The sequence below is a fragment of the Oryzias latipes genome, chromosome 7, assembly GCF_002234675.1.
Source record: "Oryzias latipes chromosome 7, ASM223467v1".
Classification (NCBI taxonomy): domain Eukaryota; kingdom Metazoa; phylum Chordata; class Actinopteri; order Beloniformes; family Adrianichthyidae; genus Oryzias; species Oryzias latipes.
In genome coordinates this window covers 10,555,320-10,574,556 of record NC_019865.2, presented here as the reverse complement: position 1 = coordinate 10,574,556, position 19,237 = coordinate 10,555,320, and the positions used below count along the sequence as shown (strand labels likewise).

At 37.9% G+C, this 19,237-nt stretch overlaps 4 protein-coding genes across 10 annotated transcripts; 3 read left to right on the top strand and 1 right to left on the bottom strand.

Moving 5' to 3' along the window:
* Nucleotides 1–512: 512 nt before the first annotated feature.
* LOC101156652 (deoxyribonuclease gamma) lies at nt 513–3,370 on the top strand. Its single transcript, XM_004070396.4, has 9 exons — nt 513–619; nt 686–848; nt 928–1,016; nt 1,103–1,189; nt 1,261–1,382; nt 2,283–2,395; nt 2,506–2,663; nt 3,042–3,138; nt 3,221–3,370. The coding sequence occupies exons 2-9, from the start codon at nt 705–707 to the stop codon at nt 3,299–3,301; spliced, it is 891 nt and encodes a 296-aa protein (XP_004070444.1). The 5' UTR covers nt 513–619; nt 686–704; the 3' UTR covers nt 3,302–3,370.
* Nucleotides 3,371–3,469: 99 nt separating this feature from the next.
* On the top strand, nt 3,470–6,568 carry LOC101163816 (enolase-phosphatase E1). Of its 5 annotated transcripts, none has more exons than XM_020704585.2 (8): nt 3,470–3,623; nt 3,843–3,882; nt 3,984–4,724; nt 4,977–5,561; nt 5,649–5,715; nt 5,818–5,887; nt 5,988–6,107; nt 6,187–6,568. In XM_020704585.2, the coding sequence occupies exons 2-8, from the start codon at nt 3,843–3,845 to the stop codon at nt 6,301–6,303; spliced, it is 1,740 nt and encodes a 579-aa protein (XP_020560244.1). In that variant the 5' UTR covers nt 3,470–3,623; the 3' UTR covers nt 6,304–6,568. The 5 variants fall into 5 exon arrangements, with proteins under 5 accessions (XP_020560244.1, XP_023812318.1, XP_023812317.1 ...); XM_023956550.1 differs by having other exon boundaries at nt 3,984–5,160; nt 5,431–5,561; XM_023956549.1 differs by having other exon boundaries at nt 3,984–5,561; nt 5,821–5,887.
* Nucleotides 6,569–7,349: 781 nt separating this feature from the next.
* Nucleotides 7,350–10,538, top strand: emd (emerin). 2 transcript variants are annotated; one of them, XM_011477000.3, is made up of 7 exons: nt 7,350–7,656; nt 8,145–8,243; nt 8,997–9,028; nt 9,299–9,324; nt 9,429–9,470; nt 9,543–9,602; nt 9,741–10,538. In XM_011477000.3, exons 1-7 carry the CDS (start codon nt 7,575–7,577, stop codon nt 9,928–9,930), a joined length of 531 nt encoding a protein of 176 aa, XP_011475302.1. In that variant the 5' UTR covers nt 7,350–7,574; the 3' UTR covers nt 9,931–10,538. The 2 variants fall into 2 exon arrangements, with proteins under 2 accessions (XP_011475302.1, XP_004070443.1); XM_004070395.4 differs by having other exon boundaries at nt 7,355–7,656; nt 9,426–9,470.
* Nucleotides 10,539–10,700: 162 nt separating this feature from the next.
* On the bottom strand, nt 10,701–17,537 carry LOC101163573. Of its 2 annotated transcripts, none has more exons than XM_020704584.2 (8): nt 17,048–17,537; nt 15,689–15,727; nt 15,303–15,611; nt 14,866–15,174; nt 14,268–14,582; nt 12,989–13,138; nt 12,855–12,921; nt 10,701–11,238 (listed from the first exon to the last, which is right to left on the bottom strand). In XM_020704584.2, the coding sequence occupies exons 1-7, from the start codon at nt 17,076–17,078 to the stop codon at nt 12,878–12,880; spliced, it is 1,197 nt and encodes a 398-aa protein (XP_020560243.1). In that variant the 5' UTR covers nt 17,079–17,537; the 3' UTR covers nt 10,701–11,238; nt 12,855–12,877. The 2 variants fall into 2 exon arrangements, with proteins under 2 accessions (XP_020560243.1, XP_004070718.1); XM_004070670.4 differs by having other exon boundaries at nt 10,701–11,231; nt 12,852–12,921; nt 17,048–17,535.
* Between the last annotated feature and the right edge of the window lie 1,700 nt (nt 17,538–19,237).

Genomic DNA, 19,237 nt, shown 5'->3' with positions numbered 1-19,237 from the left:
TATTTCTGTTCTCTCAGTTTAATGTTTCTAGAATGATGCTTTGTTTAATGACACCGTTTAATTTCTGTGTCATCTCTCTGTCTATTTTATCTAAAAATAACATAATTCTCAGTGCCGACACAAGATAGTTTGATACAGTTTGACATAAAATGCAATTTCACACAATTAAAAATGCAATAAATTTAATCTTAAATCTGCAGTTATGATTTTATTATTAGATTATTTTTTTTGCAAAAGCCACAAAACATTAAAAACATCTCCAAAGTATCCATCATAAAATAGATTTAGTTGGATTTGTCCAAAAGTCACTAAAACTGGTTTTCAGGGCAGTAAGTGAAAGCGTCCTGAATAAGGAAACCTGTGTGTCACATCTGTCAAGTTCAAAAACATCTGTGAACGTTTGTGAACATGTATTGTCTGATTTCCCTCAAATGTGGAGACAAAAGCTCTTCTGGTGGTTGTTCATTGTCCCGGGCACTTTCAACAGTTCCAGATAAAGCTCCATTCTCCCAGGCACTGACGCAGCACATCCCTGCCTTTCACCTCCCTTCACCTGCATGTTCCTCAAATCTGTTGCAGCTCAGTAAAGAGGAGGGCCCCTCGGACCATCTTACTGAAGGTAAGAGGCTGCGGTGCTGGTGGACAGAGAAGACATTTTTAACTGGCCAAACTCTTCTGCTCACAGAGGAACACTCATCTGCAACATGAGGGCTGGAGAGTTGCTGATCCTTGTTGGGCTGTGCGTTTTGTTCTGCGTTGCATCTTCATTGAAAATCTGTGCCTTCAATGTCCAGAGTTTTGGAGAATCTAAAGCAAACAACCAGAAAGTTATGAGTATTCTACTCAAGGTATACTTGTGTGTTCACAGAAATTCTAAAGTGACAACCGTAAAAACTGATTAGGCTTTTTTTTTTTTGTTCTTCCAAGATTCTCTCTCGGTGTGATTTGTGTCTTATTCAGGAGGTCAGAGACTCTAAAGGAGCAGTAATCCAAGCTTTAGTGAAGGAACTTAACAGGTAAAAACCTTAAAAATGGAAAATATTTGTCACATTTTACAAAGTTCTGTTCAAAGCAAAACCGTCAGTCACTCCTTTGTCTGCAGATTTGACAAATCCAACACCTATTCCTATCTAGAAAGTGAAAGGCTGGGGAAAAAAAGCTACAAAGAGCAGTATGTCTACATTTACAGGTAACACTTGCAGCATTCTGACCTGGTCCTGTGATTGGACTTGTCGTCCTCACTTGTCTGACCTTCTTCAGGAGCAATGTCTTGAAAGTGAAGGACCATTATCAGTATCCTGGACTGGAAGGAAAAGACCCAAATAAGACAGATGTTTTCTCCAGAGGGCCTTTCATCATCCGCTTTCACTCTCCCACCACACGTAAGAACAAGTGATAAATGTCTCTAAGAGAAAACACTTCAAGAGCCTTGAATTGTGTGCAATTAAAGCAATTTATTTTCATCTCAAGACTGTGAGGAAAAACATTGTCAACACTCCAACCATCTTTTCATCTGTTGTAAAAGCATTCCCAGTGGTCTTATTATTATGATTCTGCACTTTTAGACAAAAGAAAAGGACAAATATTTAAAGCTGAGTGGCAGCAGCTCATTAGAAATTCCCCTCTGAGTTTTGGGCAGAACTGTAAGTCTGTCACCTCTTCCTAGCTTACATCTAGCATGCATCCCCTCACAACCACAGCCTAACATTATCAGTGCAAGAGCAGCATTACAGTTTTGAACCAGATTCTAGCTCTGACGAGGAAAACAAAGACATATATGGATTTAGTAGTCTGCTTGTGGCTTGCCTAAGTAACTCATGTTACAAATTTGATCTTTTAAAAATGCAATTTTTCTTCTGCTCTGACAATACTCAGAAATAGAATTTTATATGTTTCCCCCATAATCCAAAAATGCCACAAAAGCACGTAAAAAACATCATTTTCAATAGAGTGGGTCTTTCAGCTAAATCTTTCATGAAATGATTGGATGTCAAAAGTGGAGAAAAAGATGAGAGAAAGTATCAGATTAACCATCAATCAATGATTTCAGTAACACAACATTGCTCCTTCTGCTCAAAAAGCATTTTTATTTTGGTTTCTTCTACCAAAAGAAGAAATGTATATTGATCAGTTTTACTGCAAAATAAGGAAATAAGGGTTCAGTATCATGTAGTGAGGGAGGGATGAGAAACTTGTGGTTTTTTGGTCTACAGTTTTTGTGTAGACAGCATAATATCCCTCGTGAATGATGTAATGACTGGAAATCTCTGCTTCCAACTCAGTGGTTAAGGATTTTGTCCTGATTGGACACCACACAAGTCCTAAAACTGCCATGAAGGAGATTGATGAACTACACACTGTTGTCAAGGGGGTTCACCAAAAGTGGAAGACGGATGTATGTTCATTCCCACCTTTATTATCCAGAGCTTTAAAATTCATCACTTTTCTCTCCATACCTAATGGTTTCACGGTTCTGTACTTCCTGCTTCATTTCATTCCCACCAGAATGTGATCATCTTGGGGGACCTGAATGCTGGCTGCACCTACGTCACCATGAAGGGATGGAGGTCCGTCCGCTTGAAGAGTGACCCCAAATATCACTGGTTAATCGGAGACGATCAGGACACCACAGTGAGGGAGAAGCAGCACTGCGCTTATGACAGGTCAGAGACTCATTTTAGAGAAATTCCCTTCCTCCCATCCCTTTTCAAGCCATTACTGAAACTCTTCTGAAAAACTTCACATTTAAGATTGAGAGTCATTATAATGGCATCATTTATTGTTTGTGAGTATGTGGATCTATACATATTGAAGTGTATCTTCTTTAAATGTAAAATGTGAAATTTTAACTGATTCTGCGATCTTCTGATCAGGGGTTGACTGCTCTGCCTCTGCACCACGGCCACCCCGTCTATATATAGATATATATATATGTTTTGTTTTGATTGCTTAATATAACCCAATCCAATATTTTCAGTAACATGCACACATGAAAGGTTTTTTAACCTCAACCATGGTGGTTTTTTTACATGTTCACACAGGATCATCGTGTACGGTCGTGAGATTCTGACCAGCATTGTACCAGATTCAGCTCAACCATTCAACTTTAAAAAGAAATTTCATCTCTCAGAGGCAGAGGTGAACCTCACTAAAGTGTTGTGTGACTTCCGTCAGTTTAAGTGAAACATAAAACTATGTTTTTGCCCTAATTTTGCTGCAGGCTCTTCAGGTGAGTGACCATTTTCCTGTGGAAGTTGACCTGAAGCCCAATCATCGCTACCTGCTCCGCCATGAACTCTAGACCCATCCACAAGACAAGCCAACTGTTTTTTAATTGATTTTAATGAAATAAAGGAATTTACAGCAGTTATCCTGACACTTTTGATTCTTTTATAACATCTGTAACTTCCTCAAACTCTGTCACACTAACACTAGCTATGTGTTTCACCGGAGGATTTTGTGTCGAGATCGTGAAACTGAAACCACATCAAAGCTGACATCGTTTCGTGAGCTCATGAAGAGGTGCCTCAGTGCAGCAACAAAAAAAAAAAAAAAAAACACAAAACTTCAGTTCGCGATCTCACTTGGTGGAGGAATCATCTTGCATCTTCCTCTGTTTGGTGGTAAGTTTGCAGTTTGCTTTTTAACCCAAAACTCCAGCCCTCTTCTGCAATTTGTGTCCAACCTGCTCAACAGGAAACTGCTTTACAGCAAAACCAAGTGCAAGATACTGTGACCTCTCTTCCTTTTTGAGCTGTAGGACTGTCTGCTTCAGCTGAGATGAATTTTTGGTTATAGAATATTACAGCTCAATAAACCTGTTATTTTTTCTGTTTGTTAAGATGGAAAATTTAGCAGATTTCTTCACAGATGCATTTTCAGGTGAGAAATAATCTGTCTTATTGTTTTTTTGATTAGGTGTTTCATCTGGTTTCATGGAAAATTATTTTCAAAAACATGAATTTTGGTCAATGTTATTGCAGAGACTTCTGTCCCATCGTTCCGCGATGAAGATCTGGACTTTGAGAGCCTAAGTTTTGATGATCAAAGATGGAGAGAAGAGACAGAAGACACGACGACAGGCAAAGCTTTGCTCCAGGAAGCAGCTGCTGAGAGCGGAGCTTTGTTAGACGAAGCGATAGAAGATGTTTCTTTTATGGCAGGAAGAGTTGACGAAGAGAAGGATGGCGATGAACCTCCTGAGGTGAATTTGAAAGGTGACACACCAGAGAGAGATTGCACAAGCTCGGATGGAGATTCGGACCAGGAAGGTTCCGTCTCTGGAGAAGCTGAAGAGGTTGGATCGGGGACAGCAGAGGAACCAGGGGAGTTGCTGATGGAAGCTTGCTGCAGTGAAAAGCACCTCAGCGCCGATAAAGAGGACAAGATCTTTACTGAGGGACGACCTTTAGACCTTCAACACAATGAGGTTGAAGGGGATGAGGATGTGGGCTATTTTGGTGGCATCCCTGAACGAGGCAGTGAGATGACGATGATGATAACGATGAAGGAGGATGAGCAAGAAAGAGAAGCGGACTCATCTGAGTCTGAGAAGGTGAAAGAAAAACATGAGGAAAGCGCTCCGTCAGAGGATGAGAGAACAAGTTTGACGTTTCCAGACATATCGCTGCAATACCTGCAAGATCTCATTGCTGAAGTTGATAGTGAAGAAGAGTGCGTGGAGAAAATAGCTGAATTTTCTGGGGAGGAGCACCAGGAGGCAGGTGAGAGCTTTGCAGATTATCCCTCTGACTTTTCTTCCTGTGAATACGCAGAAGGAGGAAGAAATGACCCAGAGCAGAAGATGAACAATGAACCTTTTGTAGGGCAGAATACGAATGTTGAGGAAGTTAAGACCAGAGCTGAAGACTTTGATGATGAGAAGGAAGATGAAATTCTGTACAGCATAGATTTAAAGATATATGAAAATATGATGTTGAGCCCAGATGAGGGACAACCTCAGCTTTTTTTGGCAGCAAGTGGAGGTGATGATGGAGATGAGACTGAGGAAAGTGGTTCTTCCACACCCAGCGATGATGATCAGAAACTGACCAGAACCACAGAGGAGCCAGCAGAGACCATGAGCTTGCATGATCCCATAAACACCGAGCTCACAGGGAACATTCAGCTTTATGGGGAAGGAATTGCCGTGTTGTCCAGGTGGGGAGCCTCTGATGACCATCATTTCACAAATAACAGAGATGAAATCACAAATTTAGGCCTTTTGAAAACTGACAGCATGCCCTTTGAAACACTGTCGAGCACAGAAGAACTAGATAAGAAAGTAATACCACCGTCATATGCAAACCACACTCCAGATGACGACCTAAACACAATGTCCACGTCACAAAACGAGGAAAGAAAAGAGGCAAATCCTTCCAATCAGGGATCAATTGATGATGACTTTTTGTTTGAAAATGAACAAAGTAGCACCTGGAGCGATGAGCAGGGGGAACTAGGAGACGATGAGGATGAAAAAGACAGGTGGGAACAGGAACATGAGAGAATTGAGGCTTTCTACAGGTTTTATAATGACAGCGAAGAGGACGACGCGGTAGAAGGTGAGTGCTCATGACAGAAGAATATGAAAAGATCAGCACCATCCTTAGTTTAATTTAAAAACGTATTTTCTAATGTCACATTTTCAGAGAGACAAACAAAAGTTCAGTTTTGTTCAAACCCCTTATCCCAAGTCATCCACTATGACAATGAAAGGTAAGTAAGCAGCAGTGTCTAACAGTGAAACCAACACGCATTAGAAAAATGTAAATATGATCAAATCAAAACACCAAGCCTTCTTCCTGTTTATTTGCTTAGTAGTGACAGAGATTCAGACACCAGCTCTTCAAACAGAGATGAGGATTTTGACTCTGCAGGAGGATCAGAGGTAAAAATAATTTGCATGTGGAAACAGATGAGTGCTCACAGCAGACACCCACATTAAGCCCAGAGAGCACACACAGATGCTTCTTTTTTTTATTTATCAGGAACTGATAGAAACAGAAGACACGCTTCAAATAGAACCTGCATCTGATCCCCCGACCAATCAGCAGCAAGAAAGAGCAGCAGATGTTAGCAACACGCCCACCTGCACAGAACACCATGAGGTGCGCTCTCCATGTCTGGACTGAAGGTCCCATCTAAATGGTTGCTCAAGCTTAGATTAACCTGTCCTTTTTCATGCAGAGTCCCCAGTTCCTGAAGCTGCTTTTGAAGATGATTGTGGTAATGGTGATGGGCCTGCTGATGTTCTATCTGACCACAGACCGGGCGGACTGGTTCAGTCAGTTTTTCTTCCTTTAGGACACCGGCTAATTTTGTTTTTTAAACTTTTTATATGTAATAAAAATTATGTTGACATTGATGACTTGTATAGAAGTAAGTAACTTTTTTAAGCTATTTTGACTTGAAGTTGAGTGAATGTTTGATCCTTCCTTTGAAATAACACTGACTGATTTATGTATATAAATGATTAAATTCAATTACCTTTGTCTGTAATTTTTTTGGTAAATTTGAATGTTTTTAAATCTCAAAATAAAATACAGTGTTTTTTTAGTTATTAACATTACTGTATTGTTGTCTCCTGTTAATTTATTGTAGTGTTTGCTTTAGTATACAATAAAGAATCAGAGGATAATGTGCAAAACTACATAAATAAAGCAATAAAAATAGCTAAAGAACATTATTCAACAATAATTTTGTCTGGTTTAAAGACCAAAGTCAAAATTACTGTTTACAATTTAATTTTTGTCTTCCAACATTTATGTTTGGTCATCTTCAATCCAACCGATCTTTAGTAATTGAATTTGTTTCAACTAAAATACCTAAATTCAAACACCACATGAACAGGTTTTTTTCTTCTTCTAAAGATGGAATTGGGGGGAAAAAACACAACTATTTTAAATTAAAAGAACGTAAACAGAAATAGATTCTCATAGACATCTGCAAAAACTGACCTTAGATTTCTCCTAAAGGAAGGATGAGCATAATAAGGTGCGGTCCAGCCCATGAAAGAACTTGATGAACAAACAACTTATTTTTATGCAAATTCTATAATAGACAGGTAGACAGTGAAGTGAAGCTAAAACTAAAATTGCATAAATTATGACTGTTCCAAAATAAATGCAGACACACAAAAACATAATATAATACTGCCTTGACAAAAATGGACCAGTTTAGATAGGCACTTTTGTTTTACAAAGTTTTTATTTATTCTCTTTTCTGTTAAAATACTTGTTTCCTATGAGAACCAAAAATGTAGGCATTAGAATCTGCCTGCAGGTGGCGCCAAATCCTCACCCGACTGTGGAAACTGTAGAAGAAGAAATAAACGGAAATAAGTCACAAACAGAGATATGTTTGTTTTTATTACTTGGAGCAATAAGTAGGGCGGGGTTTAGATCATCTTTATCATTTGGCTCGCTGATTGACTCCACTAAAACACATAGTTGCTTTTGAGAAAAACAAACACCCGTTCTGCTGGTGGGAGGAGTCAACTCTTTCTTTTCTTTTTAGCGACAGTAACTACAACCTGAACCGAAAAGTTAAAAAAAAATCTTCTTGTTGAAGTCAACATGTCTTTGTTTAGTAATATGTCTGCAGAGGAAATTAGCTATCTGTTGGATGAACACGGCATAAAGCACGGCCCCGTGGTCGGTAAGCGGCTCCGACTTTCACTTTGGCCACTACATCTGATTACTTCTCTCAGTCGGGCCTCCTTCTGTTTGTATTGGAATTTTGAAGACACAACGGGTATTTTCTGTCTAGAAGACGGTAGTAAAATTATTTTAATCACTATCTGAAGATTAGTTTACACCTTACGGAAATAGGATCTTATGGGATTTGATTCGGCACGTGATCATCAACAAATAGTTCATTTTCCATTTTAGAATTTTCCATTGAAATTTGGATGCTTATACTATAGATGAATGGAATTATTATTGAGGTACCACAGGGGTCAGTTTCAGCCCCCTGATCTTTTCCGAGATATCTTTGACAACATAAATGTTAAAAGAGTGAAATTGAACAAGCATAGGATTATATTTTCTCATGTTTAAGTTTCCTTTAGGGCGTATTTTGCTTCCTTATTGTATTATTCTGATTGTGCAATATTATAGCATGCCTGTGATATTTTCCATTCTTAGACTCCACCAGGAATCTGTACGAGAGAAAGCTCAAAGAAGCCATGGCCAAAAGAAAGCAGGCCAAACCATCTCCTGATAAAACTTTCTACAGGGAGGAAGGTAAGTCACACTTTATTGCAGTTTGTTTCAAAGTTCCTCTTCTTCCTCAGAACTACCGGACCGGGACCAGTGGCCCTAAAACACAGTTAAGAACACTCAGGGGAAAAAACAAAACTTTAAAAAAAAAGTCTCCTTCAGTTAGTTTAGAAAAGCTTTGACATTATAAACATTATTTAAAAAAAGTTAAATAAACGTATATGATTTAATGTCAGGTTTAGTTTGAGTGCGAAGGTTTTTTTTACGAGTGTTTTGCTCAAAAGTGACATGACAATTATCAAATTGAGTAATAAATATAAAGGATAAGCAAATACTAACATTTGTGACTTTGACACATTTTTAATATTTGATAGCAGAAAACGTGTGGTGATGTAATAAATGATAATAAAGGCATCTACACATATATTGTATGAACTTTGTATGTATATATTAAGAGGACAATTGTTTTATGCAAACAGTTGAAATATGTTTGTGTAGCTCTAATCTTACAGACAGTAAGCTAAACAGAGCTGAATTAAAAAAGGTACATGCTAATCAACACACATATGGAATTATTTTGTCATGATAATAAATAGACTTTCTTATTCTCATTAGAGGAAACCAATACCACCAGCAGCTTTTTCAAACTCTTAGAATAGATAAAAATAGGACTAAAGATGCAAAGACTTATTTAGTCTTTTTTTAATCATGGGTAACCGTATAATTGACCTTCAAACTGAAATGCTTTGTTCCTTCATTTGTTGTTTTTTTTTCCAGAGGAGGAAGTCACCTATGTGTACCGGACACCGGTGAGTCTTTTTTTCCTGTTTGCAAGACTTGACACAGATATCACTGTTAAATGTAAAAACATGCCAAGTTTTAGTTGCACCTCAGAAAATGAGGAAGAGGATAAAGTGAAGAAGCAGTTCATGATGCATCCTCCATCTCATAATTGTCAAACGTTGATATTTATATCATATAAAGGAGTTGACATTCTGCATCAGAAGCTGTTGAGCCTTTAATTAAATGTTATAAATGTTTTTCTACTCTTTAATGCCTAAATTTGTTTTGTATTTCAGACCAAAAGTGAAAACTTTATGGAGAGGTCAGTTCACTTTCTTCTGGGTTTTGTGTTTTTTTTCACTTTACCTTCAGAGCTAAATGCAGACAAAGTTACTTTATTTGTTGTTTGTCTGGTGGTTTTAGCAGACCGTATATGAGGTCAAAGACTGCAGAGGAGTTGGAACACAGGTTAGTTACCATAATTCCACCTGTTTTCTGTTTGTTCACTAGTCCACAAATGTAAACTGTTATTTTTTTCAGTGCTTCCTACTCTGGTTACTCGAGGTCCAGTGAATACAGAGGAAGGGATTATGATGAGCTGTAAGTGTTGTCCTGAATTGAATCACATTTTTGGATCAAGTGCATTTCAACTTACAAAAAATGATAATAAAACAGGATGCACCTCAGAATCAATCGCAATTCATCTTTTAACGGTCCACTTTGTGCTGTTTTCCCCAGATCGCACAAATTGCCCGTGGGCCCGAAAACAGCTCCCATCAGATCAGGTCAAGATGCTCCAAAGGCGCCAAAGTCCCCTCGTCTCATCCCGCTGTGGGTTCAGTTTTTGTGCTTTCTGGCTGTGGCCGTCTTCCTCTACTTTGTTTTCTCCAGTATGGAGAGCAGTGAACCTCTTAAAGTGATAGAATGATTTCAGGATGGTTAACTGCATGCTGATGAAAGGGTTTTTATGGTTTCTTTACGCTTATTGAAGCATCAGCTTCACACAGCAACAAAGAGAATTCCACTGTTGTGGCTTGTTTGCAGAGCAGCTATTTTGCTATTTAATCTTGTATTTTTTGAGCTTTAAAAGCCACCAGCTTGCTGCTGTCACTTTGTCCCACGGTTCTTTAAACATCTAAATTTGGGTACAAAAGAACTTACCGGAATTTTTACTTTGTCATTTGTGAAGCTGTTTGCTGCACCGCTTGTGTAAGAAGAAGATAAAACTGTCGTTTTTTAATCATCTTGTGTCTTCCTTCAAATTTGTTCTAAAGTTGATAAGCTGGTGTTCTAGATCTTTTAGATAATTGCATTGATGTATTTTGAAACCCTAGTGCCCATATGTCTACATTGGGGGGGTGTTTTAAATGTGTCATCTGTAAATTAAGTTGATTTCTGACTGTTTTTTCCCCACAAAAATACTAAAACAAGCAAATATTTCTCAGTATTTTTGAAACCACTTTTGTACTTTATAATTCACACATGGGGCTTGGTTTCATTGTAAAAATAAATAAATAAAGAGCTTCTATAAGAAAACAGACTTTTATTCATGGTTAAAACACCCGTTTAAGTCAATAACTTAAAAGTAGAAAATAAATAAACCCCAACCTGTTTAGTCCCCCCCCCCAGTTTTACCTCATAAAAAGTAGTACCACCAGTAATATTTGTATTTTGTGTAAGATCTTACTCACAAACCCGTCAAACAACATCAGTATTTTAATCATCTACTATTTACAAACGTAAGTGCATATCGTTAAATGACAAAAGATGCATAGTGTCTGAAAGTACAAAAACCTCCTTTGAGGATTGTTGTTCTGTAGTATTTAACTATCTAGTGGACCTTTGTTAGTAGTGTTTCGTGTTCAAAAAGAACCCAACACACAAACCTGATGAACCTCGTCACAGTTTCCTCCGTCTAACTTGTACAAGTTTTAGGTCCCTACGCCTGTGACTGTGCCTGAGAAAATCTACAAACTACTCTAGCTTTCAGTGTCAGTAGAAATGTCAGTCATCTGTGGCTGCTAGCTTAGCTGGAGGCCCAATCCCAGTCTTTGTTTTCCAGCAGTGACACCATCCTGGCTGCAGGTCAGTCTCCACTAAGAACCGGGTGTTAAACTAGTTCCAGCGGTGGCCAGCAGGTGGCAGATGACCAGGTCTGGATATGTTGTTGATCTGCTGCATCTGGGTGGAATAAGGTGACCGTTCCTAACCGTCCACACACCTGTGATTCTGTTTCAGAGAAAAACAACACGGTTCTTTCACATAACAGAGTTATAAACACCGATCAACGATCAACATCAACAGAGCAAAACCTACATTTTCTGTATAGAATTACCTAAAAAGCTTCACTTACAAAAAAAATCAAATGAAAAATACTTAGAAAAACTAATATTAAAATATATCTAAAAATAGCTCCACATTATGTCAAATGCAGATGTTTTTTCTGGTATGAACAGGAATTGTGTTGGATTTACAGCGCAGAAACATGTTTGTCCCTTCAAAGCTGTTAGAGAGAATATGAAAATATTAAAAATTTCAGAGTAAAACTGTGACGTGTGTGCTTAATCACAGGTTACGTCAGGGCTCTGTAACCTGAGGCTCTGGAGCCACATGAGGCTCCATCTGTCCATTTGTGGCTCCCACGCTTTATAGAAAAAATGCTCACTGAATAAATCCGTATAAATCTTTTCCTGCAGAGTGTTTAGTACACAGTGTTTAGTATCTGTTAAAAAGCAAAGTTTCTACAGTAAATAATAGCATTCATATGTATTTATTTTTTTGGATTCTACACCAATTGTGTCATGTAGGCTTTCTTCAGTTTTTTATTTTATTTGAATGTGTTTTATTTTGAAAGGAACTTGCTGTCAAAATTAAAAAACATATACTGTATATAGAAAAATATATATACACTGCTATGTTTCATTATTTTGATATTTAAAAGCTACATTTGAAAAAGGAATGGCTTAAGGGCCACAAATAACCTACATAAAATGTATTTTTCTAAACAGTGAAGTGAGTTTTAGAGGCTTTGTAGGTGGCAGACCCCAGGTAAAGTCATGCACACACTCAACAGAATTAGAGCGCTCCAATGCTTCTTTTTTTTTTTTAACTCTGCAGTTTAATGTCTGATAGAAGAACTAGAGTTGCAAAAAGATTTCCTGGAATCAGATTAGAAACCAAAATGCATTTTAAACATTGAATCGATTAAAGTAGTCACTTTTGAACGACGTAACAGCTGGACTTTTGCTACTGTAAAATGTAATATTCCTCAGAAAGTTCTGCAGAAGGTCCCATAAATGTTTGGCCATGGAACGTCGCTCTGTCCAGTTGGTCCCGAACCAGATCAATGTGACTAAAGACTGACTGCAGACTGTGCTGCTGATTCCATGTTTTCATGGTTAAGATGTAAAGATCGCTTCACCTTCCCGTTTCACAATTTGGTTTAACTAGAGCTCATGTGGGAGTAGTACCAGAACCAGGCTTTTATGAAGCGTGATCAACCTCAGAGATTTTAAATTGTCGATCCGGTTCACGTTTCCTGGAAAGAACCTTTTTGTTTAATTCTGACATATACACTTTTTTTTTTGTTTAGGATATTTTTGTTTTTGTTATTTTTCTACCATTTCCAGCTGTTTGTTAGACTATCACTGGAATCATTTTTTAACTGGTATTTATGTATTAAATTGTCCAATGGGACATTTTCATCTGCGAGATACAAGAACAAAATTTTTTTATCAGGAGGATTGTTTATTATTATCATTGTATAGAGAAATATAACTTAATTCCTACAACTTGCAAGAACAGTCTAAGATAAAAACATTTTTTACGGTTCTGGACGGTAAAACATACCTGCCATCTGTTGGAAATACATCTCATCATAGCTTGTTAATTGATAAGGCAACATAAGTGTTGTCCACACCTGAAAACAGAAGACACTTTAGAGGAAATGAACTGAAAATAAGAATGTTCTTTGGAAGTGGACTCACAAGTTCTGGTCTCCCGCTCCAGCTCAGAGGGTTTCCTCTCTTTATGGCACAAGACTTTAGCCACAGTGATTAGAATGATGACCGCTATGACGAAGGTCAGGCAAGACACCAGCCAGCTGATCACCATGGGGCTCAGCATTGGATCAGGATCTAACAAAGACCAATGATGTCCATGTTCAAAAAAAATAAATAAATAAAGGAAGGAAGAAACCCCCAAAGAAAGTTTAAGAGGAAAGTTTAGACAAACTTTTTAAAGATCCACTCCAATGAAAACTGCCTCAAGTGGTTTTAACATATATCAACAATATTAAGCTTCAAATTACATTTCTTTCTTCCAATTGTGGTGAATCAGGGGCAGATAAATTGCTCTGTTGGAAAAGGAACTTTTTTGTCACGTAGAAAATACGCTGAGTGGGCCACAAGCTCCCTGCTCCGCTCCATTCTGATGCATCCACTTGTAGTCGACTAGCTCCATGTACGTCTTTGTTTTCCTCGTTCCAACTCAAAACTGTTCTGCTGGATAGATATTAGTCGCCATTTTTTACCAGCTGTAATGTTAGGTTGGGTGGTGTGAGGGGCTGTAAGGTAGCGAGAGAGAGCAGAACAGGGAACTCTTAGCAACCGGGAAAGGAAGGGGGGCGGTATTGCTCTGTACCACAACTCAGAGGTGAATTTCTAATGAACTACTGACGCTCTGCATAAACCATGTCCTAGAAAACGACACAGCTTTATTGATTCCAGATTAAAGCGGCATTATTGTAATGAAAAGACCTCTGGGAACGCTTTGAAAATAGAACAAAAGATGATTGGAGTGGGACTTTAAAGAACTGAACTCATCAGGGACACAATCATAACCAGAAATAAACAAAAACAAAACAGAAAATAATAGCAAAGACTTTGAGGCTCCTTAGAACAGAATTTAGACTTACATGTACTACGCTGAAAGAATTGTTCTGATGTCAAAAGATATTCTAATGCAAAATTTAAGTAATTCTCTAAAAAGAAACTACACGAAATACTGAGTTGCTAGCAATTTTTCTATTATATATATATATATATATATATTTTTTTTTTTTTTAATTTATATATATACACAATATTTCAATCCTAAAAGTTAAAAGCTTGTAAAACTAACATTTTTCATTTATAACCTCCATTGTACGATATCTGCTCTCTTCAGATATATTTGTAGCAAAAACGTAACATTTTGTTCTTCTACCCAGTTGTTTTACTTCAAAGCACAAATCTGAAAGTCGGGCCTTCTACGGTTCCTCCTTACCTCTCACAGCTATAGGCAGAGGCTGGCTTTCTCTGGACACAAATGTGCGTCCTCCCAGCTGGACCCGATACAGGCAGTAATAGTGTCCCTCGTTGGACGTCTGGGCGTTGGAGAAGGTGAAGGTGACAGACTGGGAGAGGGCAGGCAGTGATTGGCGCACAGTGCCGTTGGAGCGGATCAGTCGGAGCTGGAAAGAACCGCCGGGATACTGCTGCAGGGTGGAGCAGGTGATGTTAAAACTTTGCCCTTTGATGACAGAGCCGGCTGGGGCTTCAGAGGAAGTGTTGTACCAGTGCTGGGGGGTCAGAAGTTCCACTGTCACCCAGTCGGGAAGAAATAAAAATGATATTTTAAGTGTTTTTTAATAAAATGCACATGTATACAAAGCTTTTTTTCTGTCAAATGACTTTGGACTGTAAAAACTGTTGACCATGCTAACTGAACCAAATATTTGTGCTTATATTGTTTTGTTTTTTTTGCCACCTGGGGGCTGCTGTGACTAAAGCTGTCACACTAACAGGAACACAGATTGCAAAACAATAAGCCTTAAGGGAAAAATGAGCTCCAACAGAAACTAGGCACAGCAGTTACGACTCACCCACAGTGATGTTGATGGAATTACTGGGTGGAGAGCTGAGCAGCTGAGACGGGAAGCCTCTCTTGATGCTGTACCGGCAGCTGTAGCTGCCCTGGTGGAAAGTCTCTACGTCAGACAGGGTGAGCTCCACTCCGATCTGGGACTGGTCGGCCCTCTGCGTGACCAGCGGAGTGGAAACACCATGTTTGTACAGGTGGAAGTCACTGAGGTGGTGACGCAGCAGAACGCTGCAGCGAAAGCGGACAGCCTCCCCCGGCGAGAACACAGTGTGAGGTGATAGTAAGGACAGACTGGGCATTAACAGGGTACCTGGGAAAAAAGGCACAAGCTAGATCTGTTTTGTCAAATTATTTGGTATAAACACATACAAACCACAGCCAGTTAGGTAACATCTGAAAAAATTCTTACTAAAGACATGTCTAAAAGGGGAGTCTCACCTGAGCATCTCACACCTGCATCATTCTCATGGGTGCAATAGGAGTTACTGTGGAGAACAACAGCACAACGAGTCAAACTCGACTCGTGTCCTGAACACTGGACGTGGTGCAGGACAATCTCTCCGCTGCCTGGACCAAACTCGGCCCCACGACTGGCAGATTCAGCTAAACCGCAACCCAGCTCAAAGCACACCACACTTGCTTCTTGGACATCCCAGCCATGGTCACACACAGTCCCCCACTGCTCGTGGCGGAGGACTTCAACTCTACCGGAACACTTGTTATCGCCATTGACAAGTCTGACCCCACCTGAGGATCAGAGGAAATCTACTTAAGAGACAGGAACGGATATAGATGAAACAGGTTTACATCAATCCCAGACGTACCAAAAGCTGCAACTCCATCCCACAGACAACCTACTAGGGCTGCAGGAAAAAATGAAAAGAGAAAAGAAACTGTTGTTAACAGATGTGATTCCATATGCAATATTCTCAACAAACATTTCAGGGCTAATGTATTAACTAAAAAGTCATTTTTCTTTAAATGAGCATCCAGATCACTGGAAAATGAAGCAATGGAGTGTGGATTTAGGCTAATTAGGAGACAATTAGGACACAATAGCATATGAGGCTATAAGTAAACCATTGGCAAATCATTGTATCAGATATTTTACACACTTATGTGGTTTTTTTTGTTTGTTTGTTTATGGCAGCATTAGGATATAAAGATTCTGATTATGGGGCAAAAGTAACTTTGATGCAAGCAACCTTTTATGAGGAGAAAAAAAACATGCAAAGTTGCATCACTGCTCAAACTCCAACTTCAGAAAAGCTTCTCAGATGACTCCAAACTAAGAGATTTGAGCAAATTTGAGCAGATAAATATGTTAGCAAAATTAAACAAAACAAGATAGTAATAAAAAAATAAGAATATAACTTTTTCATTGATTGTGTTTAACTTTTGGGCTGCATGGTAATGCATTGCATTGAGATGTCCAATTTTGAAAGACGTCTTTTGAGTTGAGCTAGACTCAATAAAAAAAATTACAGTGACAGGCTTTTGGTTGTGTTTTAGTTGCTGTTGTCGTTGTTAGTTTCTTTTTAGTTTTGATCGTTTTTTTTTTAATCCATGTTTTTAATCCAAATTTTAAGTTACATTTTCCTTACAGTTTCTTAAACTATTAGGTATGTCACAATAACAAAGTTAATCTAACACCTACGTTTTACAAACTAAATAAAAACAAACATTTTTTTTGTTTTAAAAAAAAGTTTTTAACTTAAAACCCAACAACTTTCTGATTTTTTTTAAAGTATAATCCTTATGATCTATAGACTTATAAATAAACTTTTTAATCAGGCATTCTGTGAACAGCTACATTTGTTAGCTATAGTATAAATATATATAAATATATATCCATTTTAAAACAAACGTTTGCATTTATTATTTAAATTTAATTATCGGATTTTATGTCTTTTCTTTGACATCAGATGTTTAATTTTAATAATGTCTTAAAACGACACAATGTTTTTGATTGACTGGGGTTTAGTAAAGTTGTGGTCCTCTTTGAAGTTGAAATGATTCTTTATGAATTATTTAAAATATTGAAAAGTATTTTCAAAACATGTTTCTTATTCAATTAACAAACAAAAAAAATGTTTAAAAGGATGGACTGCTTCGATTAATATGAGGCTCCGTGCTAACACTACCACGAGCTAGCTGACTGCTAGCTAGCATTGTTAGCTTACCTGTCAGAAGGATACGGAGGAATGTCAGCATCGTCCCCGTAGCATTCCGTCAGACTGCCGGCTGTGGAAAGGAGCCCGCGGTCTCAGCGATGGCGCAAACAATCGCTAGCAAACATAGGTTACCTTGTGTGCAGCGCAGATTTGGCAACAACCGAAAACAAAGAGCTGACTAACGGCTGACGAACTAGAGTGAAACTCAGGGCGCGGCTGTAAATTACAAGCATCGTTGAAGCAGTGCTGCATAACTGTAACAAACGATTCAAACCCTGGGTTTACCTAAAGCCCAGAGTCTGCAGCCCCCCAAAAAAATTTTTTTGGTTTTTTTTTTGTTTTTGCTTTGCAGGCCGTCAGGCCCCGCGCACACACGTCCAGAGATTCATCCCTCCATGCCGGGGGAAGAGTCCTTCTCCCTGCGGCAGACAGAGGTCACCACAAGCCGCAGTCTCGGCGCTGTGGCCGGTCAGGGGCATCGCTACAAACACCTGTTGTCTCCGCTCCTGACTGTCCATTTGAGGACGACAGCACAAAGCAAATAAAGATTATCATAAGACATTGCCATTGAAGCTTTTAATTAAATACTCTGGAGTTTTCTGCTAAATCAAGGACTATTTAACAGCTGCATGGATAAATTGGGGGGGTAATAAATGTCCTAATAGTAGTTTTACTGGAATTTACTGTTGTTGGTTGTTCTTTTTTGTTTTGTTTGTTTGTTTTCAACTAAAGTAGGGGAAACGCCTACAAAAGCACCTTCCAACCACTATGAACATGACAGAACAAGACATAAGAAGTTTACTATTATGAACACACACTAGCATTTTATTCTATAAATCAAAACTATTAAAAAACAAGGATATAGTAAAATATAATATGAAACAAATTCAACTCAACTTTATTTAGATAGCCTGATATTACAACAAAAGTTGTCTCAATGGGCTTCACACCGTTAGTAAGTCATTTATGAAAGCTAGAAAGAAAAAAAAACTACTTCCACAGAACATAGAAAAACTAGTTCTGGAAGGAGAATATTAACTAAGAACAAATTATGATATCAAACAATCTAATGTAAGAACAACACAAATAAGTGGAACAGTGAGAAGGAAAGTTTAAAAATTTGTAAAAGTGTTACAGAATTAAAAAAAATGCTGGAAACGTATAGATTAGAAAACTGAAAAGCCTAATAGGACATGGAATGTATAATAATGAACTGGAATGTTTTGTCATGGTTATATTTCTCTGTTCTTTAATGCTCTTGTGTTTATGTGAATAATGTAAACATGTAGGTATTAGACGTGGCAAGATTGGTGTGGGAATTAATACGTTTTCTCCTTTGTTTAAGCATTATTTTTGTTATGTCTTTAGCTATTTTATATTGCGTTTGAAAATAAAATTATACCATATCGAGTTTAACGTTTACTTACATACCTGTTTCATTTGGCTTCAATTATGCTTTTATTTTTACTCCACATATCGGAGATCCATTTATTATTTCTAAAAAATTACATGTTTATCAAGTGTGATTTTCTACATTAAATTAGGTGTTAAACTCGTCTGCACTTGAACACATTTTGAAGAGTTGCAGCTAAGTAAAAACCATCATTGTTTGAGTTTAGGGGAAATCCCTAAAGATTGTAAAATGGAGCTTGATTTGTTTTCATAAGATCATTCGGGGTGGGCAAAAAATAATTAACAATGATATCAGCATACAGTTTTCCAGACGCAGGCGGAGGTAAAATCCGGGTCACTTTGTTCACACAGCAACCACTAATCTCTTCGTTTAAACATCCTACCCAGATCAGCATGCTGTTTCCAGGAACATAATCCTTTAATTTAATATGAATGCTGTCCTTTTTTTGGAGACAGAGCAGCAGTAATCTTGTGGAAAATGATTCTTTCCTGCTATGTTCTGTACAAGCTCTGCTCCATGACGGACATTTTCTGTCCATATTTCTTCCAAAATATCTCGTTGTTAAAAAAAAAACTGGTCGACATTTATAACAATTGTTAATTCATTTGATTTATTTATCACTAGATAATTTTTTAAACTTTTTATTCCTAACACATTTCATAGGTAAAAATTAAAAAGAGAAATTTGAAATAATGCATTTCTTTAAGGTTAATGAAGATATATTGTGTAAGTAGTCTTACAAATAATATATTTTTTACAAATATTTGTGTCACTTTTTTCACCAA

Excerpts from the sequence above, each read along its gene's own strand:
- LOC101163573 (XM_020704584.2), bottom strand. The coding sequence starts at position 17,078 with ATGCTGACATTCCTCCGTATCCTTCTGACAG. Across the intron at positions 15,728-17,047 it reads CCTCCGTATCCTTCTGACAG|CCCTAGTAGGTTGTCTGTGG; the intron begins GTAAGCTAACAA and ends TTTTTCCTGCAG. Across the intron at positions 15,175-15,302 it reads TGCAGGTGTGAGATGCTCAG|GTACCCTGTTAATGCCCAGT; the intron begins GTGAGACTCCCC and ends CTTTTTTCCCAG.
- LOC101156652 (XM_004070396.4), top strand. The coding sequence starts at position 705 with ATGAGGGCTGGAGAGTTGCTGATCCTTGTTGGGCTGTGCGTTTTGTTC. Across the intron at positions 849-927 it reads TTATGAGTATTCTACTCAAG|ATTCTCTCTCGGTGTGATTT; the intron begins GTATACTTGTGT and ends TGTTCTTCCAAG. Across the intron at positions 1,383-2,282 it reads CTTTCACTCTCCCACCACAC|TGGTTAAGGATTTTGTCCTG; the intron begins GTAAGAACAAGT and ends CTTCCAACTCAG.
- LOC101163816 (XM_023956547.1), top strand. The coding sequence starts at position 3,843 with ATGGAAAATTTAGCAGATTTCTTCACAGATGCATTTTCAG. Across the intron at positions 5,716-5,817 it reads ATCCACTATGACAATGAAAG|TAGTGACAGAGATTCAGACA; the intron begins GTAAGTAAGCAG and ends TTATTTGCTTAG. Across the intron at positions 6,108-6,186 it reads CCTGCACAGAACACCATGAG|AGTCCCCAGTTCCTGAAGCT; the intron begins GTGCGCTCTCCA and ends TTTTTCATGCAG.
- emd (XM_004070395.4), top strand. The coding sequence starts at position 7,575 with ATGTCTTTGTTTAGTAATATGTCTGCAGAGGAAATTAGCTATCTGTTG. Across the intron at positions 7,657-8,144 it reads AAAGCACGGCCCCGTGGTCG|ACTCCACCAGGAATCTGTAC; the intron begins GTAAGCGGCTCC and ends TTCCATTCTTAG. Across the intron at positions 9,325-9,425 it reads AGTGAAAACTTTATGGAGAG|CAGACCGTATATGAGGTCAA; the intron begins GTCAGTTCACTT and ends TGGTGGTTTTAG.